The sequence below is a fragment of the Hippopotamus amphibius genome, chromosome 7, assembly GCF_030028045.1.
Source record: "Hippopotamus amphibius kiboko isolate mHipAmp2 chromosome 7, mHipAmp2.hap2, whole genome shotgun sequence".
NCBI classification, from domain to species: domain Eukaryota; kingdom Metazoa; phylum Chordata; class Mammalia; order Artiodactyla; family Hippopotamidae; genus Hippopotamus; species Hippopotamus amphibius.
Window position 1 is genome coordinate 3,829,558 of NC_080192.1, and position 16,516 is coordinate 3,846,073.

The 16,516-nt window shown below is 62.9% G+C and overlaps 1 protein-coding gene across 3 annotated transcripts in view; it reads left to right on the forward strand.

Moving 5' to 3' along the window:
* The window catches only part of WNT7B (Wnt family member 7B), a 51,789-nt gene extending 38,353 nt beyond the window's left edge, over nt 1-13,436 (forward strand). For all 3 annotated transcript variants that reach the window (XM_057741963.1, XM_057741964.1, XM_057741962.1), the window contains exons 3-4: nt 6,427-6,698; nt 12,229-13,436. In XM_057741963.1, the coding sequence (XP_057597946.1) occupies nt 6,427-6,698; nt 12,229-12,708 (752 nt within the window). In that variant the 3' untranslated portion in view covers nt 12,709-13,436. The remainder of the gene's footprint in view (nt 1-6,426; nt 6,699-12,228) is intronic.
* The last annotated feature ends 3,080 nt before the right edge of the window (nt 13,437-16,516 follow it).

A 16,516-nucleotide genomic window follows, 5' to 3' on the forward strand; every position in this document is an offset into this window, starting at 1 on the left:
TTGCTCCAAGGTCACCCAATGGGCCAATTTTAGGGTCTGGACTTGAATTTGAGGTCCCAGACTCTGAGTCCGCTCTCTGGGACTGTGTGTGGCCCCCAGATCTTTGACCTCATCTCAGTCATTTCAGAATGTCAAGTCTGGGGTGCCACTTCCTGAGCTGCTGTGTGACCTTGGGCAGCGTGCTGCCCCTCTCTGGGCCTCCGACTCCTTGTGGGGTAGCACCGGATGGTCCCCTAGGCCCTCCCAGCACCGAGGTTCCAGATTCCCAGCTCCTCTTCTCAGAGAGAACCAAGTGCTTTCTCCCCTTGCCTCCCCAGGCCTGCAGTTAACCAGGTCATCGTGAGCTCAGTTAGGGCTTTTCGTGGCTTTCTAAAGATAGTGCGCCAGGCCTCTAGGGATGCTCGGAAGTGGCCGGTGGCTTTGGGTGGACAGTGAGAGGGGCGTGCCTGGGCCCTGGGGAGGGCGGCAGAGCCCCCGGCTCTGCCCTGGGAGGGTGAGAGGAGCTCTGTTCTGCCCATGCCCCCGAGGGACTCAGGAGGCACATTTGTCCCCTTCAGTAACAGCTCGCAAAGATCTGCCTGGTCCCCAGCGTCCTCCTCGGGGTCAGGGTGGGCAGATGGCAGGGTGGGCTAGGTCCTGCTGCCGCAGGAAGACCCTCTTTCCCTGGCTGGCACGGAGCAGGGCAGGGGGGGCAGAGCTGTGCCCAGCGGTGGGGGGTGTACGTTTGACTAGCCAATAGGAAAGAGAGAGCAGAGCTGGTGGCCCCTGAGCGGCCAGCGCCTCAGTTTACCCATGAGCAGAGGTCTCTGAGGGCTCGGCTATTCTGGACTCACCCGGAATATGCGTGGAGGGGGTGGCTGGGCGGGCTGGCTGGGAGGAGGCCCTGGAGAGCACAGAGAGGTGCCCGGGCCTGTCCTAGGAGTCCTCACTGTACCTGGTGGTCCCTAGGCCCACCCTGGTGATAGTGAGGGCGGTGCCCGTTTGTCCTGTTTGCTCTTAGAGCTGCTCCTGGGGCTGTGGGGCAAATAAGGATGCAGGCTCAGAGAGGGTTTGTGACTTGCCTGGGGCCACACAGCAGGTGTGAGACTATAAGTCCAGTGCTTCTCTGCCCGCTCCTCCCTGAGTCTCCCCATACCTCCCTCTCTGCTTTCCCGAAACCTCGGGCCAAGGGGCCTTACATAGCTAATGGAGCCCACCTTACCTGTCAGGTGCCAGACACAGACCACAGGACCCTGCTGCTGGCTCTGGTGTCCGAGGGTGCAGATGCGCGCTGGGATGGGCTCTGGATCCCAAGAGGGGCCTCTGGGCCTCCCAAGACCAAAGTGTACCCCCAGGACAGCTGCTGGCCCCGAACAGACCATCCACACTGCCTTCCCCCGACTCCCCACCCCTATCACCAGGCAGATCCGGAGCAGCCGCTGTGCTCAGACGGCCGTTACTGCTACTGCCTGGAGCAGATCACTTTCCGCCTTTGAGGCTCAGTGTTCCCACCTGTGGGATGGGTCTCATCAAGAGGATCTATTCTGTGGGTGGTCATGGAGATAAAAGAAGGTGACGCGTGTAGCGCGTCCAGCCCCAGCCCTGCTCGTGTGCGGGCTCAGGGAATAATGCTGCCAGGTGGGGGTACCCGGAAGAAGCAGACGTGGATTCTACCCACCACTCCTGCTGCCCTCGGGCACCTGGCAAGTGCCTAGAGGAGGGTGCCTCGCCCCAGGGGGGCTTCCGGGCGCAGGGAGCCTCCCAGCTGTGTCCAGCACCTGGGTGAGCTGCAGCCACATGGGAACACAGGCCGGGTTCCAGGCACAGAGGGGGCCAGCATCCACCAGGACAGGCGGCAGGGAGCCAGGCTACTCCCTATTCCAGAGCGGTGTGCGGGAGACAGCTGCACCTGCCCACAGGTGGACCAGCTGTTAGACTTGGCCAAGCGGGGCTTCACGGGGCGGGGGGTGGGACGGGTAGGGTCGGGCCTCGGGGCTGGAGGGCATCTCTGAGGCCTGGGGAGCCTTCCATGTTTGCTGGGCAAGGCCCACGGGGTCAAGGGGCTTCTTTCTAAATCTAAGCAGTCGCTCGCTCTCACCCTGGAGGACACGCGGGCGGCACGCCGGGGATGGCAAGCCGGCCCCAGCGGTGCTTTGAGGAGGGGGCCGTCTCCTCCTTCCGTCAGGCGCACTGTGACCTGGGGCCAGTTACGAAGCCCTCCGAGTCAGCATCCAGGTCTGTGAAATGGGGCCGTGCGGTTGCGGTGAGCATGAAATGAGACGCGCGTGCAGAGGGCGGGAACCCCTCCATCCAGGACCTCACACCATCCTCCTCGGTTCTCCCCAAACTACGACTCCCTCACTGCTCGCCTGCCCCTTGTCTCCATGGTGAGATGAGAGGGTTTGGCTCATTAAAACCAAATAAAAAAGGAATTAGCGGGAGTGGCAGCCCAGTGAGTAACTGATGAGTAACTGGGTCTGAGCTGAGCACGGGCAGAAACCAGGCGGGAGCAGAAAGGCGGGGGGAGGGTTCTGTGACATGCCCTCCACACACACAGGCCCGGCCGGGGTGCCTACGGGCCTGCTTGGGGGCTTTAGGATGGAGGACGTGGGCGTCCGCCATCCGGCTGCTGCTGGGGAGGAAGGGCATTCGGGAAAGAAGAGGGTCCGGGTGGCAGTGAGTCCAGGGCCCCTGAGGGCACGCCCGCACCGTGCTCGCTTAGGCAGGGCTTGGTTGTGGGACTTTTAATTCTGTTGGCCTGGCCTCCTGGTGTGATTACACAACCGGTGGAGATTTCTAAGCCCTTGCCGGGTGCCCAGCTTGTGACACACCCACTCTGAGGCTAGCGTGGCCTCCCCAGAGCTCCCAACCAGCATTCACCTGCCAGCTAGTGCCCCCCAACTGCATGCCTGGCGTCCACAGGTGGCTCAAATGCAGCCTCTCCTCTTCAAGGGGGCTGTGTGTGCCTCTTCTCCTGTCTCCTCCTGCCCAAGGTTACGGAGCTGCAAAGGGGCCAAGCTGGGGCAGGATGGCCTCCAATGCCCGCCAGGCCTCGCGTCCCTCCCTCTGCCGCGCTGGGCTTTGATTCCACTGCCTGGGTTCAAGTCCTGCTTCAGCCACTGACCCCTAGTGTCACAACTCCTGGGTGCCTCAGTGTCCTTACCTGTGAGATGGGGACCTGTCTTGCATAATTGTTGGGACAGTTTGATGAGAGCACGTGTTAAGGGTTAGAGGGCTGCTGGCCCTGTGAGAGCAGCTGAGTGATGGTGGTGATGAGGAGAGAAGCACAGCTCTGCTGACCCACTTTCTAAGTAGGTCCGGGATCCCACCCCTCGGGTAGCCAGAGTGAGCTCTGAGATCCAGGTCCCACAGCCTCTCGCCCCAGCATCTGCACAGAAAGTGCCACATGCTACACAGGACATCTCTGGCCACCCACAGGCTGGCTCCCTGGGACCTCGGCCCCCTCTTCTCTTATTGCTCTTGATCTCAGACTCGCAGCGCCAGCAGCACCGAACCGTTTCACACCCCCGTACCTTCACTCCTGCTGTGCGTGCACCGGGAGTGTGCACTTACTACATACACACCACACAACTACGCATTCACATGCTTTTTTTAAAAATGTATTTTTTTTAATATAAATGTATCTATTTATTTTTGGCTGTGTTGGGTCTTTGTCACTGAACACGGGCTTTCTCTAGTTGCGGAGAGCGGGGACTACTCTTTGTTGTGGTGCACGGGCTTCTTATTGGGGTGGCGTCTCTTGTTGCGGAGCACGGGCTCTAGGCTCTGAGGCTTCAGCAGTTGTGGCACGTGGGCTCAACAGTTGTGGCTCACAGGCTCTAGAGCACAGGCTCAGTAGTGGCACATGGGCTTAGTTGCTCTGTGGCATGTGGGATCTTCCTGGACCAGGGACTGAACTTGTGTGCCCTGCGTTGGCAGGCAGATTTCCAACCACTGTGCCACCAGGGAAGTCCCACATTCACACACTTTACACACACACACCACACAGACGCACTCATGGAGACTTAATTCATACTTCTTGGTAAGATTTATTTTAAGATGTCACCTCCTGCAGGAAGCCTTCCCTGACTCCACTCCCTTCCCCTTTAGAAAGGAAGGTCAATGCATTCTTGGAGGTTCCATAGTTCCCTGTGGCCCTCCTCGCAGAGGTCTGTGGTCCCCTCCTATCCTGGAATCCCTGCACGAGTTCACTGCTGCATCCCCTGCCCTCACATGCCTGTGCGCAGGCTTGTCGGAAGGACTTCCTGGGCTTGCGTGACACCAGGCACCATACTCTCCCTGTCCCTGTGTCTGTCTGGTGCTCCTAGCTGGTGGCCTGGACGGTGCAGGGACCAGGGTTCCTCGGTGCTCCTCCAAGAGCCACTCCCTGAGCTGAGAGTGGCTTCTTACAGAGCAGTGCCTGGGTGGGAGGTGGGACATGGGGGTGGGAAGGGCCCGCCCGGGAGGGAGGCTGGATGAGCAGCAAGGCCCTGGGAGGGCTGTGCCACCCTGTGCCCTTTGCAGGCCCTGATCTCTCCAGGGAGGCAGGGACACCTGACAGCACCTTCCCCTCAGCTCTTCTCAGAGGATGGACGTTTCCAGGAAGCTGTGGCCCCCTCTGAGACAGCAGATGGCAACCAAAGCCTCCTCTGCTCTGGGCCCCTGAGACCAGAAGGTCTCACCCTGGTCCTCACCCTGAATGGGAGAAACCCCAGGAACAGGGACCCCATATAAGTGAGCCCCCCAGGGAAGAGGGATCCCAGCGAGGGCGAGACACCCCCAGGGTAGAGGGACTCACTGAGGATGAAGGCCACCCTGGGAGCAGGGACCCTGCCAAGGCTGAGCTCCTCAAGGGAATGGGGACCCCCCTGAGGGTGAGTGGCCGAGGGGAATGTGGACGCCTATCTAGGTGAACCCCCCTCAGCCGGCTGGTGGGTGAGGAGGTGGACCCCAGAGCACGCAGTCAGCACCCAGCACAAGGCTGGGCATGCAGTCGGCGCTCAATGGATGTTCGCGGAATGGACCTAACTTGACCCTCGACACTCTCTCAATCTGGGGGTGTCGCGCCAGCCCCCCACAACAGGGGCAGCAGCCACGCACACAGAGGGGCATGGTGGCGGTCACGGGGCACAAGCACAGGGTTTGTGCAAGGATGGGGGCGTGGGCTTCCGGTGGCCACGCCCCACTATTGCTGAAGGCAGGGCCATTCCTGCTCACCAGAGCTTGGCTTTGGTCCAGTTGATGTCACTGAGCTCTGTACCCATACTACAGCTGTCGGGGACCACACAGACACGGCCGTGGCCCCCAGGGAGCCTCTGTGCTCGTGGGCAAAGTGAGAGGGACCTGAAAGACTGGGGCCAGGATGGCAGGATGCATAGGCTGGAGGCCATGTAACATAAAGAATAAGAGCCTGGACCCACCCAACTAAGGGACCTTTGACCCATGTGGAGCCAGGAAGTCCCAGGGCTAGGGCTAACCAGGTGGACAGTGTCAAGAGCAGTGAGAGAGTCAGATCTGCCACTAAGGGGGATCAGGCAGCCCAGGCTCCCTTCTGGCTGGTGGTCAGGAAGGCTGCCTGGAGGAGGAGGCATTGGAACCAGCCACGGAAGGCTGTTAAAATTTGGGGATGAAGGGGAAGGAAATTCCACAAAAAGACCAGGAAGCGTCCAGAAGCATGTGAGCAGCACTGGAATTTGAATTGTTGTTTTGGGTGGAGTGTGGAGAGAGGCGGTTGGGGGGTCCAGCCGGGCATAGACTTCAGGCTTGGATGGCAAGGCCTTTCCTTCCCAGTTCAGGCAGAGGAGACGGAGGGAAAGTGTGTGTGTTGGGGGGCGGGGGGGATACAGAACTGCACTTTGCACCCACCTGGAGGGTGGCTGGGGGCTGAGGGAGGCAGGGGGGACTGGCACCCAAGTCTGGCATTTCAGAGGCCCCTGAAGCAGGCAGGGGTGTTGGAGAAGGAAGATTCAGGCGGTGATGGGGATGACAGTGGGTGATGAGAGAGAGAGACAGCAACAAGGGCCCGGGGTCCGTTCTGAGCTGGGGGGATTCTGCCTGGCTCCTGGCTGGTGGGGTGGGTGCCCTCAAAGGGATGCGCACAGTGGCTGGTTCACGACGAGCAGCGCTGGGAGGCTGGCAGAGGTGCAGACCCCAGCCATCCCCTCCCAGGGCCCCCCCCCCCCCCCCCCCCCCCGCTGTCTCCCAGGAGGAAACCGGGCCCCTCCAGCCCAGGCTCTTGAGGCAGGAAGAGAAGCGTCTCACGTACCCACTGTATACTGTCCTCACCATCGGCCCCACTTTGCGGAGTGAGAAGCTCAGAGAGGGCAAGGGCTGAGCCCAGGGTCACACAGCCGGCCGGCAGCGGGACCAGGGCCCGGCGCCGGCGCCCCGAGCCCGCCGGGCCGGGACCTGCGGGGCCTCACCGTCCGCACCCGCCCCTGCCCGCAGGGAGCCGTGAGGCCGCCTTCACCTACGCCATCACCGCGGCGGGCGTGGCCCACGCCGTCACCGCCGCCTGCAGCCAGGGCAACCTGAGCAACTGCGGGTGCGACCGCGAGAAGCAGGGCTACTACAACCAGGCCGAGGGCTGGAAGTGGGGCGGCTGCTCCGCCGACGTGCGCTACGGCATCGACTTCTCCCGGCGCTTCGTCGACGCCCGCGAGATCAAGAAGAACGCCAGGCGCCTCATGAACCTGCACAACAACGAGGCGGGCAGGAAGGTAGGGCGGGCGCGGGGCGGGGCGGGGCTAGCGAGCAGCGGGCGGGGCGGGCGGGGCGGGGCTAGCGAGCACGGGGCGGGGCTAGCGAGCACGGGGCGGGGCTAGCGAGCACGGGGCGGGGCGGGGCGGGGCGGCGCGGGGTGGGCCGGCCTGGGTCGAGCGTGCAGGCTGCCTTACCCAGGGAGGGTGTGGACCTTTCCGAGCTTTGGGCTCCTCTCCTAGCGGAGGGAGTTGGCGAACTGAACCCTGAAGGTGCGGGGAGGGGGAGGGGAGTGCTGAGGACAGGCCGTCACGTCTGTCCGTCCCAGCCGCCCGAAGAGGTGGGCCTCACTGTTCCTATCACAGAGCTTTGAAAACTGAGGCTGGGAGTGGTGAAGTGATGTGCCCGCGGCCCCCAGCTGGTGGGCGGCAGGGGTGAGACAGGGACCCTGTTTGCACACAGGTGGGAGCCGGGCCTGGCCCTGGACCCAAGGGTGAGGGGAGCCCCCTGGGCCACAGTCCATGTCCCTGCCCTGCTCCTAAAGGGGTCGTGCCGCTACACCAGGAAGGGCTTCCCGGAGGAGGCGGCCTTTGGCTCAGATTACTGGAGAGACCGGAGGAAGGGGTGTTCCCAGGAAGCAGGAAGGGAAGGGCAGACACTGAGTTGGGGGCTCTTGAGCAGCCAGCTTCCCGCGTGGGGCGGGGACGCAGAGCCCGTGGGTGAAAATGGAGGACATTCAAGCCGGGACACACTGGGGAAGAAGTCGGGGCGAGTCCAGCCCCGCCTCTGGGAGATGAGGTCCCAGATACCGCGCTGGGAGGAGCGGCCGCCGTGGCGGCAAGATGGCCCGAGATAGGGCAGCCAGCCGAGCGGAACGCCTCTGGGTCTGGCTCTCCAGCCCGGGGGGCTGCACCCAGGGCGCCAGGGCCCGAGGGGCTCTGCAGGCTGGGGACAGACTTGCCTTTCCAGGCAAAGAGCTGACAATGCCCTCCGTCCCAGGACCAGGAGCTGAGCTCGTTGCCTCTCGCTGCCCCTCTGTGTGCCAGGCGTTACGCTGGGCACAGGGATGGGGAGGAGTGAGACATGGCCCTGGCGTGGGAGCTCCTGCAGCTCTGACAGGGTCCACATGAGGGGAGCGGGGGCCGCACCCAGAAACAGTGAGCGCCCAGGGACCTGAGGGGGGGTTAGTAGCAGCTTCCTGGAGGCAGTGGTGTCCACGTGCGGCCTTGAAGGGCGTGCCAGAGCTGAGAAAAGCAGGGGCAGAAGGAGCTGGCACTTGCGAGGTGTGGGAGTAGGGGAAGGGAGGCGGCGAGGGGGGCGCTGCAAATGGTTTGGGCCGGTGGGAGCATGAGGGGTGGGTGCGACAGGGCTTGAGAAGTAAGCAGGGGCCGACCCAGAATGGGCCTTGAGCACCAGGCGTTTGACTTCATCTTGTAGATGTGGAGGTTGCCGTGTAGCAGATGGTTATTAAATTATTGTCAAATGAACAGATGAATGAAGAAATGAGTGACAGCCTTTGCCTTCGAGGAGCTCACAGACCGCATGTAGGCCCCATTCTCTAGGCACAAGGAAATAGTGATCTGGATCTGGGAGGGCAGAGGAAGGAGAGGTTCACTCACACGGAGACACCAGGAGGGCTCCCTGGAGGAGGAGGTGTGTCTGAACTCTCAACTGAACCACCACCCTTTGAGCTTCTGCAGTGGCTTAGGTCTTGAGCAGGGGCTTTCCCACAGCCCTGGGAGGATGGTCTCACTGTCCCCGTTTTACACATGAAGACTCAGTGGCAGGGGGTGGGGGGGACAGGGAAGTCTGCCAATTGACAGGTGGTAAAAAGGCACAAGGGAGATGGATCGGGTCCCCGGGGGAGACAGGAGGCCTGGCAACAGGGAGGCTCGTGCTGGGGCGCAGCCTGTCCAGGCAGACAAGGAAGGAGGAGCGGCAGCATCTTGGGGCCTTGGACCCGGGTGAAGCCATGAACCTGGAAGCTGTGAACTGAGGAGAAGGAGATTGTCGGGGGCGGGGGGAGCAGATGAGCCGTGCAAGGGCAGCCACAGGAAAGGCCTATAAAGCATTCAGCAGCCAGGATTCCCCTGCCACAACTGTCCCCAGCTGTCTGTGAGGCCCTGGCTGGTCCTGTCCTTCTCCTGAGTCGGTCTCCTCATCCGCACTGAGTGGGATGGGTGGGTGTGATGTACCTGTGCCCCTTCCCCCACTGCCCCTCCCACAGCCCTGACCCCGTGGAGCTGTGCAGCGTGTGTGTGGTCTGAGCCCTTGGAAGACACCGATGGTGGTGGCCACACAGTGCCCCTGGGGGCTTCTCATGGTGGTGGAGGTGGGGTGGGTGTGGCTTTTGAAGTTTCCTAGAGGACTGAGTCCAGCCCCAGTGCGGGGGCACCCTGGCCCCATTACAGAGCGGCTGGCCTGCGCCCACCCCACCCCCAAGGCCCCAGAGTTCAGCGAGTCTGGTGGAGAGGAAGCTGGTGCTGCCCGGATGAAGTCCCACAAACTGCGTGGCTTAAAGCAGGAGAAATTCATTCTCTCGTAGGGCCAGGGCTCCTAAAGCAAGGTGTCAGTGTCGGCAGGGCCGAGCTCCCTCCAAGGGCTCCAGGGAAAGATCCTGTCTGCCTCTTCCAGCTCCTCTGGCCCCGGGCGCTCCTGGGCTTGTGGCCTCATCACCCAGTCTCTGCCTTTGTCTCTAAGACGATCTCATCTTGAGTCTTACCTTACTTACATCTGCCAAGTTCCTATCTCCAAATAAGGCCACATTCTGAGGTTCTGAGTGGACATGAATTTGGGGGGACACTCTTCAGCCCATCCCAGACTGGCACGCGGCCCACCCCATCCCTGGTGGGCCAGGGTCAGACAGGCTGAGCATGGAGACCTGCTCAACTCCAGGCTCCCTCGGGACTTTGGTCCACCAACCCTGTGACTCCCCCTAACTTGGCCTTAATTAAACACTGTCCCCAGAGTGTGGACCATCCTTTATTCTGCAAAGAACCCCAGTCGGTCCTCTCTGTACCTCCCCATCCACCCTCCACCACTACCTAGAGTGGTGGGGGAGAGGCCCAGGGGAGGGGAGGGGCCCTGCTCAGCCAGCAGCTCCTCCGGGTAGGGTGGGTCACTCTGCACCCTCCTAGGTGGTCTCCTGGGGCAGCGGGACTGGCGCCACCGTCGCTGTCACTCTTATCGCGAGGGCGCTGGAGACGGAAACGGCACATTCTTGAATCCTGTGATCACTTCCCAGGAGAGGCTCAGGCCCCAGCGACCCAGCCAAGCGAGGCTGCAGCCCCTTGCTCTGCAAACAGCTGCCCGATCAGCTTCATCTGCCGGCTGTCACACAGGATCTGGCCACACAGGGTCTGAACGTGGAGGGAAGGGGCTCGGGGCAGGCGGCAGAGCGAGGGGCAGGGCAGCTGTTCAGCAGGGGCTGAAGTGGGCACACCGGTGGCAAGTAAGCCTGGACCACCTGGCCTGCACAAACGGTAGTCTGAACACGCCTGCCAGGTCTGCAGCCATCACCGCACATCTGAGGAGGCACCTACTGGGTCAGCGGCGTGGGGTGGGATGAGCTACCTGGGCTGAGGGCTCTGAGAGGCCTGTGCCTCTGGTTCGCGCCTGGCCTGGGGGCATCCATGGCAGGCAGTGTGGCCAGGCCAGGGGAAGCTTCCAAGCCTTGAAGGGCAGATTAATGGAGGGAGGGGCTTTCGGGGTAGGGGGTGTTCCAAGCAAAGATGAAGGTGGGATGGGGCTGAGAGAGGGGAAGGAGAGGACTGACTGGGATGAGCAGGAGTTGGGGGAGGGTGGGAGGCAGAGAAGAGGCCCAGACATACTTTTCCAGGGTGGGGGTCCCACCTTTCCCTCAGACCCCCAGACCAGGCTTCTGGCCAGTGCCTTGGACCCAAACACGCCACGGCACAGTCACCAAGCGCTGCAATTCCAGTCCTGAATACTCCCCACACCTGGCCCCCCTCCCCTCCTCTGGACATGGGGCCCTCCCCACCTTGGCCCCCCCATGGTGGAGCATCAGCCTTCCCTCTCCTCCCACCTCCCTCCTCCCCAGCTCTCCTGGCTCCACCCAGGACGTCTTCCACACAGGGGCAGAGAGCCTCACCCCCAGACGCGGGGCCGCCAGCCTCACGTCACGTTCATTTCGGCCGAATCTTCCCTTCGTGGTGACGGTGACGGCTCTCCAGCCCTTGCTCATGCTGCACCCCTCCTGGGACACCCTCCTCTCTGTCTGATGAGCTCCTCCACCTCCGTCCGCACCTAGTGCAGGCACCGCCTCCTCCAGGAAGCCCCCCACCCAGGCAGCCTCCCCTTCTCACAGCCCCTGCACTTTGCTGCTTTGTGTGTCAGTTTCCTTCTGTTTCCCAGCTGAACTGTGAGCCCCCATGGGGTTCCTCGACTTGGTCTAGGGCCCCACGTGGTCAGGGTGGGGAACGTGCCTGGGCTGTAGCAGACACCGTGGGATGTCTCTCTCTCTCTTTTTCCTTCTTTTGTGTTTTCATTCATTCATTCATTCACTGAGGGGCAGGGCTGGGGTTCTGGCCCAGAGGATAGAGGGTGGCCAAGGCCCTGAAGGGCTGGGCTGTCACCATGAGGCCAGCGGGAGCCCGGACAGCTGACAGATGGCCCTTGTGCAGCCAGGGGCGGCAGCTAATGATTCCCCATCTTTAATCAGGCCTGGCTGGCAGGGCTTTTTCGATCCGGGTAAATGAGTGCCTGGGGTCAGGGCTGGCTCTGGGAATCGGCCTTCCGGGGCCAAGGAGGGAGGCCCAAGGAGGGAGGCCCAAGGAAAACACACGGCTGCATCCATCACGGGCCCTCGGGGAGCTGGGGAGAAAGAACAACACGGGCCGGAGGGTGGCTTCCCAGCACGCCCAGGCCTCCCTGATCTGTGCACTCACCTCCCGCCCGCCCCCACCCTGCCCTTCAGCAGAGGTGTGCAGCGCTCCGTGTGCGTGCCAGGCTTTCACTGAACAGCCGCTTATTAAGCTCCGATTGCACGCCGGAGCCGACACCAGGCACGAGAGTAGGGAGTGGGAGAGAGGAGGTGGGGGATCCACACTTACTAAGCACCTGCTGTTGCTGGACCTGTTACCACCGAGAGGTGCCTCCCCCAGCCTGGATGGCTGCATGCACCAACTTCTCCACCTGCTGCTCTGTGACCTGCAGCGAGTCCTGGAGCCACGCCACCCCCCCCCCCCCCACCAGGCTCAGTTTCCTTATCAGTGCATTGACCTGCAGCTCCCTGAAGGGTCGTAAGAATTTAGTGAAACACATTTGATAAATGTCCGCCACGTTCTGCCCAGTTCTGCCCAGTACTGCATATTCTTACTGGACCCTCACAAGGCCGTGTGCGACAGGGACCGACCTTATGGTCTGCAGCCCCATGTAATGGATGAGGAGACCGAGGCTGGGGAGGGGGAAACACTGATGTGTGGTCACACAGCAGGAAGTGGGGAGCCGGCTCCAGGTCAGGAGAAGGGGGGGAGGGGGACACCCCAGCACCCTCCCCCCACCCCACAGAGCCTGCCCTGTGGCCCCCAGGTCCTGGAGGAGCGCATGAAGCTGGAGTGCAAGTGCCACGGCGTGTCGGGCTCGTGCACCACCAAGACGTGCTGGACCACGCTGCCCAAGTTCCGCGAGGTGGGCCACCTGCTCAAGGAGAAGTACAACGTGGCGGTGCAGGTGGAGGTGGTGCGCGCCAGCCGCCTGCGGCAGCCCACCTTCCTGCGCATCAAGCAGCTGCGCAGCTACCAGAAGCCCATGGAGACGGACCTGGTGTACATTGAGAAGTCGCCCAACTACTGCGAGGAGGACGCAGCCACGGGCAGCGTGGGCACGCAGGGCCGCCTGTGCAACCGCACCTCGCCCGGCGCCGACGGCTGCGACACCATGTGCTGCGGCCGCGGCTACAACACCCACCAGTACACCAAGGTCTGGCAGTGCAACTGCAAGTTCCACTGGTGCTGCTTCGTCAAGTGCAACACGTGCAGCGAGCGCACCGAGGTCTTCACCTGCAAGTGAGCGGCTCCTCCCCGCCCGCGGCCCCGCCCACCCCGCCCCGCGGCTCTTTGCACATCTGCTCCTGGCCCGGCTGGGGCAGAGGTGGGTGGAGAAGGTGGGAGCTCCCAGCCCGAGAGAGCTCCCACGGGCCGATCATCCTCTCCTTGCCCCCACCAGGGGCGCCCTCCTGCCATTCCTGTCCCTTCCCGTGGCAGAACAGTGCCCATCACCTGGCCCAGAGGGCAAGGCCAATGGCATGAGTGTCCCTGACGCGGCCCAGTGAACTCCTCTTCTTTTCTCCGGGATAGTGAACCTTAAGGGCACACACATATTCTGGAAAGCAAAGCGACAAGACTCTGAGTGTCCTCCTCCCCCGCCTGGTGGTATGGACACGGAAAGACTTTGTCCCAGGCCGCATCCGTCACTGGGCTCTGGGGCAGTCTGGGCAGATGTTGACAAAAATTATTTATGTTTTCTTAGTATCAGAAGAGGATTTTAGCACTAAGGCATAGCCGGTCCTAACTCTGTACTCTGTGTTAGCTCATCCCCTCGCTGCCCTCTGCTTCCTCTTCTGGCCCCTGGGTACCCGCGGGAGCATCCCTGTGTATGGCCCTGTCCCCGGGGAGGTGGCGGTGCATGTGGTCCCCATGTGAGCTGGGCAGGGGCTTGGTGACTGACACGGCCAAGATGGGCTCTGAGGAGAGCCATGGACAGGGACCTCTGGCCCTTTCTTTCCTTCTTTTGAAAATCAGCTCTAGCAAATCAAAATGTCACCCATGTCAGATTCCAGACGTGCTGCACCCCCTCCCTAATGCTGTCGCCTTTCCAGTCCCCCACCAACCCGACATCCCCTAGTTTACAGAGCCCCCTCCCACCCCGGAACCAGCCAGACCCCCAGGGCAGCACTGTGCTGAGGCAGCTGGTGGGGCGGGGATGGTTCAGGGGTGTTTGCCTTATTTGTCAGACAGGGACACTGAGGCCCAGAATGGCCCAAGCACTAGCCAGAGGCCCCAAGGCCATGCGTGGAGGCTCCCACCTTAGCTCAGGCTTCCTGACTCTCATCCCAGGGCCCCTGACCCTGAAAGATGTGCTCTGGGCCGTGCCCTTCTCCCCCCACTGCCAGCCTCACTGGGGTCCACGCCCCCCTCGAGGTGCTTTTGAGAGCATCTCCAGTGGTCTCCTTGCCCAGTACCGGTCCTTTCACCCTGACCCTGATGCTGAGAAAACTCAGACCCAGGGTGCGGTGCCAGCAGGCGCCTGCCCTCCAGACACTGCCCCGCGGTCCCCACACCATGCGGACCCTCCCCTGAGGTCCGAATCGCCCCGAAACCTGGGAGACAGGCCTGGAGAGGGGTCCTGCTTGGTTCTAAACTGTGTGCGGGGCGGGCAGAGATTGGGGGCCTGGGACTCGGTGCTGGACGTGTCCTCTGCCAACACTCCCCCACACCCTGGGGAGACTGAAGCACGGAGGAAGCGACGTGTCCCGGGCTGGAAAGGAGGGTGTGCCCCGGCTTCGGGTGCGCCACTGCCCGTGCACTTGTCCCTGCCCTGAATTTAGGGTGTTTTCTCACAGAAACCTATGGAAATGTGTCTTCAGGCTACTGACCAGCCAGCTGGGCTGGACGTTAGCCTGGGGTGAGTGACACTGGGCCCTGGCCCTGGCGTCCACCCTGCCTGCCCCGATGACGCCAGGACACTCCACCAACAGCTGCTGTCCTGGGAGCTTCCAGGCCACTGTGAATGCCCCCCGTCCCCTTTCCCTCCCATCCCAGGTCCCAGGACACCCTGGAGTCCACAGGCCTAGCGTCCTCTGCCAAGGAACCTGGTTAACTTATATTGTTATATAGCGTCGAAATGTCTATAGTGTCTTTTAAATTATTGTGACCTACACTGGGTACTGGGGGGCGGGGGGTGGCCACGCTGTCCCCGAGCCAGGCTCCTCCTGCTCGAAACAGACCCTTGGACCCCTGGGGCCCCTCACGCCACCAAGTCACGCGCACTGTCCCTCGGCCGCTCGGCCGAGACCCCGCCCTCCCCTAAACGTGTGTCAGCAGCGGCCCTTCCCTTGGGTGGGGGTAGGGGTGTCCGCGTGGCCCAGGCAGGGATGCTGGTGGCCGAGGGGCTGCGCGTCCCTGCGGTGCCCCCGCTTCAGGAGAGCGGGCGGGTTTCCGACGGGCTGTGCCTGGCCTCCCCAGGAGGGGAGCGCTCGGCTCCAATAAAGCTGGAATCAGAGAAGTGAGTGTGTGATGTCTCCGGAGCTCTTGCTCCAGGGGTGGGAGGTGGTCCCCCAAGGACAAGCCCCCGTCCCCCTCAGCCCTCATGTGGCCCCCCCGCCGTGTGGGCTGGGCTGGCCCTGTATGGATGGCCCCTCCCCCACCCTGTCCTTCGCACCTGGCGGGGGGAGGGGCTTGCCATGCCTGCCTCCAGGAACCTGTAGGCCTCTCCCCACCTAGCAAGGGCCACTGGTGGGGTCGGGACACACCCTCTAAGGCCTCCCCGGACAGCCTGGGTCAGGCCACGGGGACAGGAGGGCCGTGGCCTGGTGCCAGAGCCCATCACGGGGCGGGGGGCCTGGGTGCTGCTCTCAGGAGAAGCGGGAGCCTGAGGGTGGGTGACCAACAGCCAGGAGGCCCTGCCCGCCCCCCCCCCCCCCACCATCTGTCTCCCTCTGTGCCTCCTTCCCCTTTGGACCCCAGGTGGGGTCTGTCCTCCGGGTCCCCGCGGATCTGTACAGTTGTATCTGGTGGGTGTTGACTCCAGTGGCCCTGTCGTGCGCTCCTTGCCCTCTCCGGGTGTGGGAAGGCCGCCCGAGGGCCCTGGCTGGCCACCAGGCCTTGCTGCATCTCCCCAGCGGCCTGTCCTCTGCCCGCGGTAACCGTGTGAGCAGGGCGGATGAATGGCATTCCTGCCGAGGGCCGGAAGGCATGCGGTGGGGCCGGTTTGGCCACTGCCCGCTGTCCCGGCAGCCTGGCATCAGGCAGAACCGCTGATCAAACAGCCCCCGTCTGCCTGGGTACCCACACAACCTGGCCCCAGACCCAGATCCCAGCGGAGAGGCCACCAGGTGGGCTTTTGGAGGAGGACACGCCCCTCCACGGTGAGACAGGAGAGAGGGGGAGACAAGAGAGAGCCCTGGACCTGGAGTTCAAATCCTGTCCCTCCTGCAACCCTACCCAACCCCGGGCACAGCAGCCTCTGGGGCACCCTCACCCCCACCCCGCCCCGGCCAGAAGGCTTCAGTTTCTCCATGTGAGAGCCGGAGGTGGCCAGGGCCAGGACTCGGGGGTCGATGGGGTGTGTGGGGCCTGAGCCAGGCCGGGCCAGGGAGTTTGGCAGGAGGCCCCTGTTCCCCACGAGACGGTAAGCAAATCCGCGGTGGCGGCTGCAGCGGAACGCCGGGGTCCAGCTACTCCCACAGGGCCAGGAATGAGGAAAGAGCTTCGAGAATGCCACGGCCCCAGTGCCCAGACTGTACTTATTTCTTGGCCACGGTTCAACCCCAGCCCCGGCCTCCCAGGGCCGCCCAGAACATCCTCCAAGGGGCCCTGCCCGAGCCTTCAAGCCCACACGGCCGGGCCCGGCCTGTGGGCCCCCCGACCTCCAGCCCCAGGTTCCACCTCTGAGGCTAATGTTTCACAAGCATTTCCCCAGGGGGCCCTGCACCCCCAGCACGGTGGCTCACTTCCCACAGAATGACACCTGTGCCCCACGCCCCCCCGCCCCGGCTCTGGCCCGTCTTTCTCTGCTGGCCTCGGAGATGCCGGGTGCCTTCCTGCCTCTGAATTTGCCTGGGACGCGCCTTCACCAGGCTTGCCTTCCCTCTGCGCCC